Source organism: Sinocyclocheilus rhinocerous, unplaced genomic scaffold, assembly GCF_001515625.1.
Source record: "Sinocyclocheilus rhinocerous isolate Xijiao unplaced genomic scaffold, SAMN03320098_v1.1 scaffold1447, whole genome shotgun sequence".
NCBI classification, from domain to species: Eukaryota; Metazoa; Chordata; class Actinopteri; order Cypriniformes; family Cyprinidae; genus Sinocyclocheilus; species Sinocyclocheilus rhinocerous.
This window is the reverse complement of record NW_015661886.1, coordinates 197,502-214,665: the sequence shown is the minus strand read 5'-3', so window position 1 is coordinate 214,665 and position 17,164 is coordinate 197,502. Positions and strand designations below refer to the sequence as shown.

Sequence of the window (17,164 nt, the reverse complement as noted above, 5' to 3'; positions counted from 1 at the left end):
AAGGTTATTCGTCCAATTCAATGCATATTGTACGCATTATTATTATTATTATTATTGTTAAATAAACAAAACCACTGGTAAATAAAACGCACCTTAGTATCGATATTTTTTGTTTGAGTATCGATACTTCGGATCGATACGCCCATCCCTACTGGAATGTCTTCAGCGGCGAAGAGAGGACATTATAGTGATGAAGAGATGGTCTATTTCAGTATTGAAGATTTTATAAAATGGCTGAAATTGTTTCACAGTTGATAAGAGAAACACCTCCATTCATATATTCATATGAATGCACCTAGGTTTTGACCATATCACAGCAAAACAATATCACACAGTGTTGTTCTGAATATTAGCATTGTTGTGTGGCCAGCGTGCCATAACCTAGGCTAGTTTTGAGAACATCAACACATACTGTCATATCGCCAGCTTCATAAGCTATAACAGCCTTGCCAGTCAATAAATCATTGTTTCTGTTTTCAAATATTTGAGAAAATTGAGTTATGTTAAAAAAAAAAAATGTTTGTTTGAATTCAGCTTATAGGCATATGCCTTAATTATGCATATAAAATTGGTCGTCCATCAGCAATATTTTCTGTGAACATTATGAACATGTACTATTTTGGATAAATAAAGAGTCAAGTTACTATATTAAAAGCAAACAAACTTAAACCCAGTTAACCAGCTAGATTAAACTGATTTAGCTGGTCTTCCAGTCTGGCCAATATAATGTTCATTTGGTCTTCCAGCCACCTTACAAAAGCCCTAAACCTCTCTAAAACCATCAGAACAGACCAGCTTAACCAGCCAGGCCGAAAGACCATCTGAAGACCCCTATATACGAAATCAAAGAAGGAACAGGTTCTTCGGGCTAACAAACAGGCTAAAACAGACGCATTTTTGAATTTGTTTCTGTGGTTTAAAACAGCTTTTCAACACTAACTTTCAGTTTTTAAAGGGATAGTTTACACAAAATAGAAAATTTTGCTACTAACCCTCATTTGTTTCAACCATGTATGATTTGTTTTCTTCTGTGGAACACACACACACACACAAAGATATTCTGAGAAATGTCTTTTGATAACTGTTTATTTTGAGTCCATTTTAGACATTCTACCAACTATAAGTAACTTTGCAATTACTTGTTAACTCCCTGCTGAAAAAAACAATAGAACCATCACAGACAATTCTAATGGTTTCCATTAGAATTTCCATTTGTAATACAAACCATCAACTTTTAAACATTAAAACCATTAAAGAATGGTTTTCTGTAGTGTGTTTTGGGACATATTACATTAGGATTTATTGGTTTAACAAGCCACCTATAGAAGGCGACCAATTACCAGTAGAGACCAACAGGGTCCATTAAAGTTTCCAGTGAAACCAATACCATATTGTACGCATTATTATTATTATTTTTGTTAAATAAACAAAACCACTGGTAAATGAAACGCACCTTAGTATCGATATTTTTTGTTTGAGTATCGATACTTTCGATACTCGCGTCAGTATCGATATATCGATACTTCGGATCGATACGCCCATCCCTAGTGGAATGTCTTCAGCGGCGAAGAGAGGACATTATAGTGATGAAGAGATGGTCTATTTCAGTATTGAAGATTTTATAAAATGGCTGAAATTGTTTCACAGTTGATAAGAGAAACACCTCCATTCATATATTCATATGAATGCACCTAGGTTTTGACCATATCACAGCAAAACAATATCACACAGTGTTGTTCTGAATATTAGCATTGTTGTGTGGCCAGCGTGCCATAACCTAGGCTAGTTTTGAGAACATCAACACATACTGTCATATCGCCAGCTTCATAAGCTATAACAGCCTTGCCAGTCAATAAATCATTGTTTCTGTTTTCAAATATTTGAGAAAATTGAGTTATGTTAAAAAAAAAAAATGTTTGTTTGAATTCAGCTTATAGGCATATGCCTTAATTATGCATATAAAATTGGTCGTCCATCAGCAATATTTTCTGTGAACATTATGAACATGTACTATTTTGGATAAATAAAGAGTCAAGTTACTATATTAAAAGCAAACAAACTTAAACCCAGTTAACCAGCTAGATTAAACTGATTTAGCTGGTCTTCCAGTCTGGCCAATATAATGTTCATTTGGTCTTCCAGCCACCTTACAAAAGCCCTAAACCTCTCTAAAACCATCAGAACAGACCAGCTTAACCAGCCAGGCCGAAAGACCATCTGAAGACCCCTATATACGAAATCAAAGAAGGAACAGGTTCTTCGGGCTAACAAACAGGCTAAAACAGACGCATTTTTGAATTTGTTTCTGTGGTTTAAAACAGCTTTTCAACACTAACTTTAAGTTTTTAAAGGGATAGTTTACACAAAATAGAAAATTTTGCTACTAACCCTCATTTGTTTCAACCCTGTATGATTTGTTTTCTTCTGTGGAACACCCACACACACACAAAGATATTCTGAGAAATGTCTTTTGATAACTGTTTATTTTGAGTCCATTTTAGACATTCTACCAACTATAAGTAACTTTGCAATTACTTGTTAACTCCCTGCTGAAAAAAACAATAGAACCATCACAGACAATTCTAATGGTTTCCATTAGAATTTCCATTTGTAATACAAACCATCAACTTTTAAACATTAAAACCATTAAAGAATGGTTTTCTGTAGTGTGTTTTGGGACATATTACATTAGGATTTATTGGTTTAACAAGCCACCTATAGAAGGCGACCAATTACCAGTAGAGACCAACAGGGTCCATTAAAGTTTCCAGTGAAACCAATACAAGTCCCATTATAACCAATAAAACCATTACAAATTTTGTGATGGTGTCAATTGTTTTGTTTTTTTCAGCAGGTAGCAGTCATTAAAGTATTAGTAGACTGTCTGCTAAAATATCTCCTAACACTTTATATTGATGGTCATCTAGCAAACATTATGACTATAAGAAACTTTACAAGTTCATGTCAATTTGTTCTACTAGCCCTAACCCAGGGGTAGGCAAGTTCGGTCCTAGAGAGCCGCAGTCCTGCAGAGTTCAGCTCCAACCCTGAAAACAAAACTCACCTGCCTATAGCCTTAGTAATTCTGAAGACATTGATTAGCTTGTTCAGGTGTGTTTGATTAGGGTTGGAGCTGAACTCTGCAGGACTGCGGCTCTCTAGGACCGAACTTGCCTACCCCTGGTTACTAGCCCTAACCTAATAGTCCTCTAATACTCTGTTACAGTGGTTCCCAACCCTGGTCCTGGAGGCACCCCAACACTGTACAGAAAATATCAGTTTGTCCAGTAACAGAACAACTAGTCAGCAGAGTTGTCGATACCCAAACCCTGTCTTGTCTGGTATCCAAAAATACCCAAAACGAGTGTTTAACAGTCTTCTGTCAGTCAAGAAGTTGACAGAGAAAAGCCAGAGAAGAGCAGAAGCAGGAGACGAAGTGATGATGGTAAAAATAGTAACAGAGCTTATTGAACAATCTTAGTTGCGTATGTCTCAATGTTCAAACTTCGTCAGATGAGCACAAATTCAGCAAGTAATGATATATCAAACTGATTCACAACAACATCCCATAAACCTTGGGTTTCCATAAACATTCCCTCTTATTTATCTCTTATTCATACAGACAAAACAGCTAGTAGAACGTCTAAAGTGGACTATCAAAATAAAGTGTTACCTGTCTTTTTTGTTTGTTTGTTGGTTTTTGTCCATACAATGTAAAGTTATTATAGGTAGCCAAAACTGTTCTTCAAAATATCTTCTTTTGTGTTCTGTAGAAGAACAAAGCCATACATGTTAAAATCAAATTAAAGCAAGCACAACGTCAGCATTGAACATAATATGTGTTACTGACATTTTAAGTTGCTAATGTGCTATTATACACATTATATAAATCCGCTTATTTAAAATATTACTTGGACCTTTAAAGATCCCACAGTTATGTCTCCGCAGGTTGTCTTTATGATCTGGAATGCACTGAATGACCCCTTGTTTGGATATTTGCAAGACAACTCGCGTATGGAGTGTTGCTCACGGAGGAGGCTCTCCATTTTATACGGAGCCCCGCTGTACTGTCTGTCTTTCTTGCTGGCGTGGTTCCCGTGGAGGACGTATGAGCCGGAAGACTGGCTGAGCGGCGTCCACCTCATGGTGACCCTCTGCGCTTTTGATGGCATGCTCACATTCGTGCTGTTAGCCCAGTGCGCCCTCTTCGCAGAAATCTCCGGTCACCATCAGAACAGACTGAGGCTGATTAAATACAGCCAGGTGGCGTCTCTGGTGGGCTCCTCCAGTGTGCTGTTCTGTGGTCTCGTCTCCGGAAACATGGACAACTTTGCTGCCTTCCAGGGCTTCAGCGTGGTTGTGGCCATATTGGCCTGTGTTTGCATGCTGTACACGGGCTTCAACAGCGAGAGTCGATTTGACAGTAAAGCCTCTGAAGAAGATTCCCAGAGTCCTCAGAAGCTGCCGCTCTCGGTGTCGTCCGTGATGTCCATGACCTGGCAGATCATTACCAACAGAGACTTCCAGCTGTTCGTAATCATGAACTTTTTCCAGGTGTTCATGGTGGCGTTCTGCAATAACTTCACCATGATTTTTGCAGAGCACCTCATTCCTCAGGATGTCCTGCCATCGCTTGCCAAGAGCGTCGTGTATGGAGCTGGATTCATCTGTCCTCAGGTGCATCATAGTTGTAGTCGGTTTTGGGGGTAACGCATTACAAGTAACTCAAGTTACGTAATCAGATTACTTTTTTCAAGTAACTAGTAAAGTAATGCATTAACTTTTACATTTACAACAAAATATCTGAGTTACTTTTTCAAATAAGTAACGCAAATTAAAGGAGTACGTGCAGAAGCGTTGTGTGCGCTGCGTGAACATGTTACTGTAGTTCTAGGCTTAACTCATCTCACTTGCTCAAAAACAGATTCAGTATTCCTAGAAATAAATAAAAACAGTAAATGACTGAGCAAAAATGACTTTAGTTAAACATCACATTTGTGTCACTTTTTATTTATTGCTGAAATAAGAGTGTTAAGGTCCTTGCATACTGAGTCCAAACTTTTTGTATGCGTTTTTTCGTATCCGCAGAGCCGATCCTCCCTATACGCAAAATACGCAAGCTGCGTAGGTCCCCCGAAACACCAGGGGGCCCCCTTGCTCTCAAAGATGATTTAATTTTAGTTTAGATTTTTAATTTGGCCAGTGGTTATGAAAACATGAATGATCATTTCTTTTAATGCAGTGCGTTGTCACCCTTTCTACGTAAAAATCAGTCAAATCACGTAATATGAATGTCGTACAGTCTTGCTCGAGACTAAAAAAACGAGTTGAAAGTGTACCGAGCCGCGGAAGAGACACTGTTTCTCAAGCGCTTTCCGCGAGCGCAATTCGAGACGGAGTGAAACACGGACAAATGCGTTTCATTCGTTCGTTCATAACTACTCATACCCTCCCCCGCCAACACAGTTTTGCGTAGGGCCCCCAGAAGTCTAGGATCGGCACTGCGTATTCGTCATCCTTTCCTATCTAAATGCTTGCTACGGATGCGTAAACACAGAAAATCGAACCTCATCTGAGTTTTTAATGATGGACGAAAATTTTGGAGGCAAACGTGTTTGACACAACGTGAGGTCGTATTTATTTTTTAACGTGCAAAAATTTTGGACGAGAATTTCAGACTCGGTGTGCAAAGATCTTTATCCTTATTCATTTATTTTTTGTTAGCAAGCCCAGCCCAGGTGAGAAAAAGTAACGCAAAAGTAAAGCAACATCACTTTTTTATTAACAGTAACTAAGTAACGTAATTGGTTACAAGTTACTTTTTTATGGCGTAACGCAGTATTGTAATGCATTACTTTTAAAAGTAACTTTCCCCAACACTGGTTGTAGCAAGCATTACTAATAGTGTCATTCATACTTGGGTGGTATTTAATAAACCCGTTTTAAGGATAAAATCATTTTATGCCTCGCATCATTACTAAGAGCCAAATCAAAACCCAAATAAATAACAATAACTAACACTTAAATATCTTAATGATATTTAATGATATGTTTTCTTCTACAGTTGTTGGTTTTGTGCAGCCAGAATCTGCTCCATAAGTTTGGCTACTACAGACTCATTCTGATCACCTTCTACGTGGAGGCCGGATCTGCTGTGATCATGTTACTCCTGGGTCCAGGCAACTACTATTTCCTTGCATTGTTCCTCACTTCCAACATGTGAGTAATTACACAGCACAATGCTGTTCCTTTTGCCCATTAATGCTAAAACAGTAAAAACAGCAGTATTTTGAAATATTATTACAATTGAAAAATGAAAACGTTATTTTAATATATTTTCAAATATAAATCTTTTGTAACATTTTAAATGTCTTTACTGTCACTTTTTTAAAATGCATTTTTGTTGAAAGAAAGTATTATTTTATATATAAAAATATTTACTGACCCCAAATATTTGAACAATAGTTGCATTTAGGTGTTACAGTCAGTGTTTACCAGTGAATAGAAGTTTAAAAATGTAGGCCAGATTATGTGTTTTTGACTAATTAGAGTATAAAGCATTCTTTGATACTAACTGGACTTTGTTAAATTTCTGAATAGGGCTGGGTGATGTGTAAAAAAAATAAATCACCTTTTGACATTATTCAGTTAATAGCAGATATTTACTTACATTTACTTAAGTGGTTTAAAAAGGAGGACCTTTTTCCCATCCACCAAATAGCTACTGTAAACAAGTAAATTTGTAATGTTTAATGTAAGAAATTATATTTTAAATATAAAATATTTATTTATTTATTTAACTTTCCACATGCTTTTCACTGAAATTATATTAATAATTAAAATTTTCAATGCCCTAATATAACAATGCATAGTAGTAAACAGTAATGTTTACTTACAGTGTATGTATAGTTTTACTAAAATTATTTAATTTCTGAAAAAATGTTACTTTTCCATGTTTCCATGAACATTTTTAGCTAATGATGCATTTTGAATCAGTTCACTTATTAGTGTTGTTTTTTCTACTTACTGTAAATGGGTCATATAATTTTTTTAATTTTTTTTTTCAGAGAGTGGGTAATAAATGGCCATAAATAGTATAATGACCTTAGACAAAAAAAACAAAAAACTTGCCAAATGACAAAGTAACTACTAAATGACAAAAAAATATTTTATGAATATCAGCCAACCTTGTCTCTGAATGTGTGATGTTTTGCCTTCTGATGGTGATTTAGGGTCTTAGTTCAGGCGGCCTTCAGTCTCTTCAATTTGCCTCTAGCTGACATCATTGACTCTGACCTGCAGAAATACAAACGCAGGTATTTGTCATTGTTTAAAAAAAAACAGTGTAATAAAGAGTTTTTTAATGAAGTGATTTTAAAAAATGACTTCTTTTAAATGTCTCCAGCTCTCCTCTCTCGTCTATGGTTTTTGGGACCAACGCTCTTTTCACAAAGCCGGCACAGTCTTTAGCTCCAATGCTGGTCGTGTCGGTTCTAAACCAATATGGTTATGCAGAAATAAAAGATGTTGGGAAGGCTGCAGATCCAAGGTAACTTCACCTATCAAATACCCCAATACAGTTTGTTAAAGCATAACAGATGTTTGAGAAAAGTGTGTGTTTCAGCTTTCTTTAATCATGCACGCTCGCATAAAGCTACATAACGCTCACTGTAAGCAGCCAAAGGTCTGTCATCCTCTAGTGGTGGAAAAGGTCCAATGCATTGAAGGAAATCTCGTCTGTCTCTTTGTTTTCCTAGTGCTCTTCAGTCCCTACACGGTGCCATGTTTTACCTGGTGTGTGTGGTGCCGTTGTGTGTCACAGCCCTGCAGGTGCTCGCGTGGAGGCCGTTCTCCATACGAGAGAGCCACACGATGGACTCAAAGTACATCGATGGGTGAATTCGGCTCTTTTTATTTTGTTTGTATGCGCTCACGTGCAGCACTTGATTTAGATTTAGATTTTTGTCAAACTACAGACTGTAATGTAGTGAGAAAGGGAATTTCTTTCTGTAAAGCAGGTTTGTTTCTTTGGTGGCTGGTGGTTGTCTATATGTACTGTATCACATCACACAAATCAGAAATCAGATGCATTATCTGAAATGTAGGAAAATGTTAGGTAACACTTTATTTCGATAGTCCACTTTAGACATTCTATTAACAGTAAGTAACTTTGCAACTACATGTCAACTAGCAGTTAGTAGAGTATTAGTAGACTGTCTGCTTAATATCTTCTAACACTTTCTTTGTCATCTTATTCTACTAACCCTAAACCTACCCTAACAGTCTACTCTGAGAGTTAGTAGACATGTAGATGCAGATTAATGAAAATTAGTTGACATGTAGTTGACATGTAGTTACAAAGTTACTTATAGTTAGTAGAATGTCTAAAGTGGACTATCAAAATAAAGTGTAAAGGAAATGTATAGTCAGCCAGTCCTTTTTAAAAAATAAACCCCAAAGTAAAGTGAAGTTGAGGGGTGTTGTATCACCCTAAAGAGGTTTGCACATGATCCCACTAATTCCACTCTACTTGAATAAATAAATAATGTATGTAACATTAGTTTGAGTGTAAAGGATTTAATTATGTGTGAGGAAAGGGAGCATGGAGTGGAATGCTGTGGTTGACCAATCAGAATCAAGTAATTCAGAGAGTCGTGTAATAATAAGTTCCTTATATGTGACACATTCTCTTGATGCCAAGCCGGAGTGCAAAGCTTTGTGATTGCAGATACAAATTGTAAAGCACCAAATCAAAATTTAAAAGACACTGTAAGCTATTAACTAAAGGTTTTGTTTTTTTTACCAGAAAATAAATAGATGATAATTTTTCTCTTTTTTTGATCACTTTAAAGTGAATTTGATGATGAGTGCATATTCATGCCTTTCCTGTTGATTCACACGGAACATTATTTTTGTATTTATTTATGAGTTGATTAGTTAGTGGGAAAGGTTTTGTGATTGGTGTTATTTTTCTACGTCAATAAACGTAATCTTATGGTCAAACAATGTGTGATGTGTCATAATTAGATTTGATATGTGCATTAGGAAACAAAGGATGCAATTAAAGAATGCAATAAAACCTAATCGTGCAAAAAAATACTAAATGACTGTATTACAGTAATATAATAGCCTACTGAGGATTATAGTTATGTTTGTGTGGAAATATACATTCTTCAGGTCACTTTTCACCATTACAATAGTATATATATATATATATATATATATATATATATACATAACTTTCTTAGTTATGTAAAATTTGTAACTTTAAAATTGAGCTATTTAATATTCTTAGCTACACTGCTGTTCAAAAGTTTGGGAGTTTTAATGGAGTCTCTTATGCTCATCAAGGCTGTATTTATTTGATCAAAAATACAGAAAAGAAACAGTAATATTGTGAAATAATTTCTGTAATGCAGCGCTGAATTTTCAGCATCATTACTCCAGTCTTCAGTGTCACGTGATCCTTCAGAAATCATTCTAATATGCTGATTTGTCAATGTTGAAATGTTTTGCTGCTTAACATTTTTTTATTTTTTGGAACCTGATACTTTTTTCTTTAATTCTTTGATGAATAGAAAGTTAAAAGAACAGCATTTATTCAAAATAAAAATCTTTTCTAACACTATAAGGCTTTACTATCACTTTTTATCCATTTAACACACAAAAAAAATACCGAACCCAGACTTTTGAATATTGTAGTGTATATTGTAACCCAAAATTTCTATTTTGAATAAACGCTGTTCTTTTTAATTGTTTATTTATCAAAGAATCCTGAAAGAAAGTATCACAGGTTCCAAAAACTATTGAGCAGCACAACTGTTTCCAACATTGATTATAAATCAGCTTATAAGAATGATTTCTGAAGGATAATGTCACACTGAAGTGTCGAAAATCCAGCTTTGCTTCACAGGAATAAATTATATCTTAAAGTACATTGAAATAGAAGAAAACTGTTATTTTATTTCTGTATTTGTGATCAAATAGATACAGCCTTGATGAGCATAAGAAACTTTCTTTTAAAAAAAACATTAAAATCTTATACTGATTCCAACCTTTTGAACGGCAGTGTATATTTTCTTTCCATTGTATGCTCTTATACTTTCATGGAGATGAGTACGCCAAATGATGACACACAATAAATGATAAATTGCCTATTTCTACCGAACAATTCACTTTTATTTTGAAAGCAGTTCTATTGTGTTGCGTATTCCGGTCGCCATGTTTAGCCGGATTCACGCAGTTCAACAGAAGAATTGCCTTGTCCAGCTTTCGCCAGTAGTTTTACTCTTTTATATCATTAATACACATGTGTTTTAGACCAAATTAATTTTTTTAATACCCGTGCCTTTGATAATATGCTCAGTAACTCTGGGTATTAAAGGGACGCGTTATTTCTCTGGTAAGTGTCTACCAGTGTTACATTGACACCTGGTTAGCGTTAGCTGTGGAAGTGAGTCAGCCTCTGACTTCATCAATATCAATCAATAGATCGATCACAACATGGCGCAGTGCAACTCATAAAACCAATATAAACCGCATTAACAGATACTATTGTGCATCATATTTATTAATATGGGCATACAGAACTACTTTGCTTTTCTGTTTTGGGTTTGTGTGTTAATCTGTCAGTCTGTAGGATGCGTTTGCTTTCAGATTCACTTTGGGAGCACAATCAGAAGAGATTGTATTTTGTTAAGGAGCACTTTTTTTAAGTTTACTTATTGGTTACGTATTGAAAACCTGTACACCTAGCATGCCGGGATCACATTTGAGTTCTATAAGAAATTGCAGAACCGTGATTTCTCTACTTGGTATGAATCAGTGTTTAGCATGATGCATAATTTATTAATTTTGCAGTACAATTGTATAAATGTAACGTTCTTAAATTTATAATTAGTATACATTTTTTAAAATTATTCAATGTATGTCATGGTTGTATCTGCTGTAGTGCATTTTATTTTTTTTTTTTTTTTTTTACTTTAGTTTATGTTGCCCAGGTTATATATTTCTTTCTTTCTTTCTTTATTGTGTGGATTTTTCCTTATTAACATATTGTAATAAGCCAAGCTGTTAAGTCCTGAATGTGATGATTTTATTATGATTATTAATATTATTACTTTACTATGTTGATTTCTTCTTTATTAACACATTGCAATACACCCAGCAGAGACAATATTGGACAGGTAATTAACTTAAAAATGATTATACTAATTTGATGATGATAAACTGATGATATTATTATTATTATCATTATTATTTCATTTGTATTTTTTTACTCTTACTATGTTGATTTGTACTTTACTAACATATAACATATTGTAATATACCCAGCAAATTGGTCAGGTTATTAAATTATTAGCTAAATTTGATGATTCTATATCATTATTATTATTATTATTATTGTCATTTATTTTTACTCTTCTACTATGTTGATTTTATTTTATTTTTTTTCACCAACAGAGTCAAGGTCAGGTTTATTTATATAGCACCTTAAAAGCAACGTGTGCTGCTGACCAAGGTGCTGCACAGCCAAAACATCAGAAAGAAAAAAAAATCAACCAACAAAAAGCATTAGGACATACACATTTTAAAATCATTAAATACTAATTATAAAAACAGGAAATCAAGAAAAGAAAGAAAAAAAAATACAAAATAATACAAGACATCACCTAACAAAGAAAAGAGAGAGAAAAGTTAAGCAAAAGCCTGAGAAAAAATATGTTTTAAAAGATGATAACTTGGGGGACGATCTGATGGAAGACTGATAAATTCCAGCATAAAGAGTGTTACAGTAATCCAGCCTGGTTGAAATTAATGCATGAATCACAACCTCCAAATCATAAAAACTAAGAATATTTTTAAGCTTGCAGAACTGATTTATTTGTCAAATTTTAGTTCCGTGTCAAAAATAACTCCCAGATTTTTTACTTTTTCCCGGATGTTTTCTTCAAAGGGGCCAAGAGTAGGGTTAAATTATTTAAAAGGTGTGGAGGGCCAAACAAAATAACTTAATTCTTTTTTTGATTTAACTGAAGGAAATTATTTTCCATCTAATTCTTGATGTCCTCTAAACAAGCCAGCAAAGGGGACAATAAAGGGAAATTGATTTATTTAGGGAAATAAAGCTGAGTATCATCTGCATAGTGTGGTATGAAACTTTATGAGACTGAAATATAAAACGAAGAGGGAGCAAATACATGGAGACTAAAATTGGACCTAAAATAGAGCCCTGGGGTACCCCACAAGTGATGGGATCTTAGCTTGATGAAAATTCACCAATTTCCACAAAAAAACTCTTCGTGAGATACGATGCAAACCAATCTAATGCAGTATCACAAATGGCAACCTAAAGATTTAATCTTTTTAACAGGATGCGGTGATCTACTATATCGAAAGCAGCTCTCAGATTCAATAATAGAAGAATAGTACAGTTACCAGAGTCTGCAGAGTCCACATTGGCCAGGTTATTGACACCTAAATTTGCTTGATTTCTTTCAGTTATGGACCCTCTTATCCAGGCTGATGTCATGCACCTTCAGGAGTCTCGTTCCTCAGCTCTGGATCTGTCCGTGGGTTGCAGGCAGAGTCCGTTGAAGACAAACTCCATGGAGGCTTTGGATCTGGTGAAAAAGCCCAGCTGGTGTGGCATTACTTCAGGGAGCAAGAGCATTAACATGTCCGAGTCTCGGTACATCACTCGGCCTAGCAAACTGAATTCTCCGGATCACCCAGAACCAGGATTGAAGCATCATGGGACAAGGACTTGTGGCACGTCATCCCACGGCCCCTACTCTATACCTTTACCACTGATCAATGGCTTGCCATCTGTGGCTCAGATATTGTCTCAGTGCCCACCCACAGACCAAGTGTTTACGGATGACAGTGATTACAGTGTCGAAATGGACGATATGTTGACGCAAACAAAAAAATGTCACAAAAAAGCAGATTCTGTATTAGAAAACAGCACACTGGGAGGTAGGATAGCGCACAGTGTATTAGAGACGCATCCACAAGACATTTTGACCGGTTGTGGTGAAACATACTTGAGTGACACAGGCGTGTCACAAACTAAGGGCTCATCGGGTTTACCTCAGGACGCCAGCGCAACTGCATACACACTACGTTCCACCAACTCAGTGATTGAGCGAACTGCCATCGAAATGCTCGCATCCGAATGTTCTGCCGCTAAAAAAACATCTCCATGCTCCATCGAATACATCTCTAGTGACCATGACAGTGACATCATTGAGGTGCCAGTAAGCAACTCCAGATGCAAGACGCCTCCAAACTTCTGCTTCCGAACTCAGAGTGTTATAGTTAATAAGAGAAATCGTGGAATACAAAGAAATTCCTCTGTAAAGCAAGAAGTTAAAATGGACTGCTCTCCCAAAAATTTGAACAATTTCTATGCCCTCGATGAACCTGTTTTTGAAGCCCATGATGGCAGGGCCGGCTTTGAATCCAAGTCGTTGCTGTCATGGATGGAGTCGGTCTGTATTCCCATATCTCCAGAAGACAGCGATCAAGACATGGATGCTGCTTTTCCCAAAAACTTCCCATCTACCTCGGATGCAGAAAACACAAGCATCTTCAAGTCTCCACAGAGTGGGGCTTCGTCTTCAATGTCAAGCCGTCCATGGAAAACTCCGGCCTCGAAGAGCAGGAAACGGGCAAAACCGAGACCCAAACCCAAGAAACCCGCTAAGCGGGTGAGAGCGCCACCTGCTGGCAAATCGGCAACTAGCACGGCAAAGAGAAGACGCAGAAAACCTAGATCATCTGGACCTTCATCTATGTTTTCACCTCAAGAGCCGGAGATCAAACTAAAATATGCAAACCACAAAGAAGAGAAGAAAGACACCAGGCCGGACACCTTCGCCCCGTACATTCACATGGAGTTCTCATCCTGCACAATCATCAATTTTAGGGATGAGGATGTTTATTCGACAAAGAAAGGGTTGCAGCAGGTGGTCTCGGGGGTCATCCCAAAGACGTCCTGTTTACAGCTGGGCCGTGTTGGCTCTGACGCCAGGTTGCAGGTCAGGCATTTCTGCTGCCTGTGCGGAAGGGCTGGCAATGTTGAAGGCCTCGGGGACTTGCATGGGCCGTACCAGAACAGTGGAGCTCAGGCCGTCTGTAAATCTGACAGCAGTCCTCCTGCCCAAAAGCAGGAACCTGACTGCAGCGATCTGGACTCGGTCTACAGTTTGGAGGATGGTGCATCCCAGTCTGTCAAACGGCAGAGGAAGGAGAACTGCTCAGAGAGCATTGAGGAGTCTGGTGTGTGTATTGAGCACTGGATACATGAGGACTGTAGCATTTGGACTGCAGACATCTTTTTGGTTAAAGGGAAACTCTACGGATTGGAGGAAGCCATCCGGCTTGCGCAAGAAACAGTAAGTCTTTTTCTTCCCCTGTCAGAGTGAACCTAATGAAGAAATGTCTGGGTCATATCAAAATAATTTATATATTGCGTTACGAAAGTGAGAGCTGATTTTTATGATCCTGTTTTTTTTTTGTTTGTTTTTTTTACATTGTTTCTTTATAAGCTTAAAATACATATTTTTATATTTTTTTTATTTTATTTTATTTTAATTACCCTCAAACACACTTGGCCCTAATCCTCTTCCGTCTTCCCCTGTCAGAGTGAACCTAATGAAGAAATGTCTGGGTCATATCAAAATAATTGATATATTGTGTTACGAAAGTGAGAGCTGATTTTTATGATCCTGTTTTTTTTTTGTTTTTTTTTTAACATTGTTTCTTTATAAGCTTAAAATACATATTTTTATATATTTTTTATTTTATTTTAATTACACTCAAACACACTTGGCCCTAATCCTCTTCCGTAAGTTTCTTTTTGGTTTTTGGTTAAATATGTGAATGGACATGTGCTTGACAGATTGCTGTGAGATTTTTGTCTCTTTATTTCATATAAAAACTATTATCTGACTATTATAGTTATATATATAATTACACTGCCTTTGAATCTTCTGAAGCTGTAAACTGCTGTTGTGTTTGGTTGTTGCAGGTGTGTTCATACTGTCACAGGGTTGGTGCCACTTTGGGATGTTTCTTCAAAGATTGCCCCAATAAGTACCACTTCCCCTGTGCCCTGCAGTCAGGTAATGGTCATCAGTTTGCCTGTACTGTCTCTCTCATGAGACCATGCAGACTGAAACCGAAAATAATGCAGTGTACATTGTACAAAACTACAGTGTCCGTTTGGCTGAACTGATGGTTCTTCTGAAAAAAATATTTGTTTCAAGGCAGTGGTGAATGACAAATGCATTTCAGGGCTGCGTCCAAAGGCTTAGGCTGCTGGCTTGTTGACTTGCTGCCCTATCAGGCAATGAGGTACAAAGGTACCTCCTGAAATTGATTTCGGACAGACTTCTGAGGCAGCATAATGGCTTTGGTGATAACTAGGTGAATATTAAATTACGATAAAAATAGCTTTATCAAAATATGACATCAAAAGTAAAAAAAAAAAAAAAATGTTTATAATTATATATTGACACAAACTGACCACGAATCACAACTTTCAGGCAGCATTTTATTTTTAGCTCAATTGTCATGAAATTGAACGCACAGGATATCATAGTCATTCATGCTGCCTTCAAAAATGTATCATTTGAAGGTATCTCAGTAGACTTGATGTGACACGATCTATGGATTTGGACGTCCCTTCCTACCTCCATATCCACTTTATTTTGCAAAGGGAAAGTAAGCTATTTTTTTGAGGATGTGTGAGACTTCCGATTGATTGGCCGCTGTAGATAAATACCTAGAAGGATAACAAAGTGCAGTAAACAGTAAAACTGTGATAAAAAATGCCAGTTTGCAAAAATCAAGCCACATAACAATCTGTTTTTACAACCAAAAATAAGTGGAAGTGAGAATAACACTAGAAGCCTTGCACATACCAGTTACAATTGGCTGCTTACGTTAAAATAAAACTAGATACTGCCTGTGGAGGCAGCATTTTTAAGCTTTCAGACGCAGCCTAGGTCTCTACTAATGCGCTGATGCAACAATTAGGTGTGTTTCATTAAGAAGACATGCATTGTTGGACCACTGTTTGAAGTCATTTTCACACTTGAAATAGTTAACCATCGGTCATTGTCAACCCTGTTTATCTTGCTTCACCTTTCATACTGCTCATAATTTACTCTGGGTTAAAGGATCAGTTCACTCCAGAATTAAAATTTCCTGAAAAGTTACTCCATGTGATCAAAGATGTGCATGTCTTTCTTTCTTCCGTCGGAAATAAATTAAAGTGTTAGTTCACCCAAAAATGAAAATTAGCCTGTGATTTACTCACCCTCGAGGCATCCTAGGTGTATATGACTTTCTTTTTTCAGACGAATCCAATCAGAGTTATTTTAAAAGTTTTCCTGGCTATTCCAAGCGTTATCATTGCAGTGGGTGGGTGTTTTTGTTCAACAGTCCAAAACACGTCAAATAAAGTGCCCGCATCCATAATAAAATGTGCCTCACACGGCTCCGGGGGGTGAGTAAAGGCCTCCTGTAACGAATCCATGTGTTTTTGTAAGAAAAATATCCATATTTCAAACGTAATAAAAACTTCTCTCTCACTTCATCTGACTGTCGTATGCGAAAGCCGTTCCGGCGGATGACGTAGGATGTCGGCGTTGCGTGATTAGTGACGAAAGCAGAGAGAGAACAAAACAAAACGCCGGTCACGAATTAGAAGCACAAACCGAGGATTTGTAAAGAAAAATGCCGGAGGATTTTGATATAAGCCAAGAAGAGGCTGGTTTTCCTTTGTTAAAGTAAAGAAACTTTGCTTCCTTTGCTCCTGTAAACAAACTTGCAAGACTAGCATATCTCAGAGGCGCGCGCGCTGTGTTTATTACGTTTGAAATATGGATATTTTTCTTACAAAAACACATGGATTCGCTACAGGAGGCCTTTATTCACCCCCCTCCAGGAATCGTGTGAGGCACGTTTTATTATGTATGCCCACGCTTTATTTGACGTGTTTTGGACTGTTAAACAGAAACACCCGCCTACTGCAATGATAGAGCTTGGAAGTGCCAGGACAATTTTTAATATAACTCTGATTGGATTCTTTTGAAAAAAGAAAGTCATATACACCTAGGATGCCTCTAAGGTGAGTAAATCACAGGCTAATTTT

The 17,164-nt window shown here is 36.8% G+C and overlaps 2 protein-coding genes across 3 annotated transcripts in view; both read left to right on the top strand.

Annotated features, from left to right (window-relative positions):
- The window catches only part of mfsd13al (major facilitator superfamily domain containing 13a-like), a 9,997-nt gene extending 1,884 nt beyond the window's left edge, over positions 1 to 8,113 (top strand). The window contains exons 2-6 of the mRNA XM_016536508.1: positions 3,949 to 4,677; positions 6,065 to 6,219; positions 7,233 to 7,316; positions 7,406 to 7,549; positions 7,758 to 8,113. Coding sequence (XP_016391994.1) covers positions 3,949 to 4,677; positions 6,065 to 6,219; positions 7,233 to 7,316; positions 7,406 to 7,549; positions 7,758 to 7,899 — 1,254 coding nt within the window. The 3' untranslated portion in view covers positions 7,900 to 8,113. The remainder of the gene's footprint in view (positions 1 to 3,948; positions 4,678 to 6,064; positions 6,220 to 7,232; positions 7,317 to 7,405; positions 7,550 to 7,757) is intronic.
- Positions 8,114 to 10,208: 2,095 nt separating this feature from the next.
- LOC107726816 (uncharacterized) overlaps positions 10,209 to 17,164 on the top strand; it is a 10,502-nt gene continuing 3,546 nt past the window's right edge. For both annotated transcript variants that reach the window (XM_016536514.1, XM_016536513.1), the window contains exons 1-3: positions 10,209 to 10,402; positions 12,502 to 14,399; positions 15,035 to 15,128. In XM_016536514.1, coding sequence (XP_016392000.1) covers positions 12,504 to 14,399; positions 15,035 to 15,128 — 1,990 coding nt within the window. In that variant the 5' untranslated portion in view covers positions 10,209 to 10,402; positions 12,502 to 12,503. The remainder of the gene's footprint in view (positions 10,403 to 12,501; positions 14,400 to 15,034; positions 15,129 to 17,164) is intronic.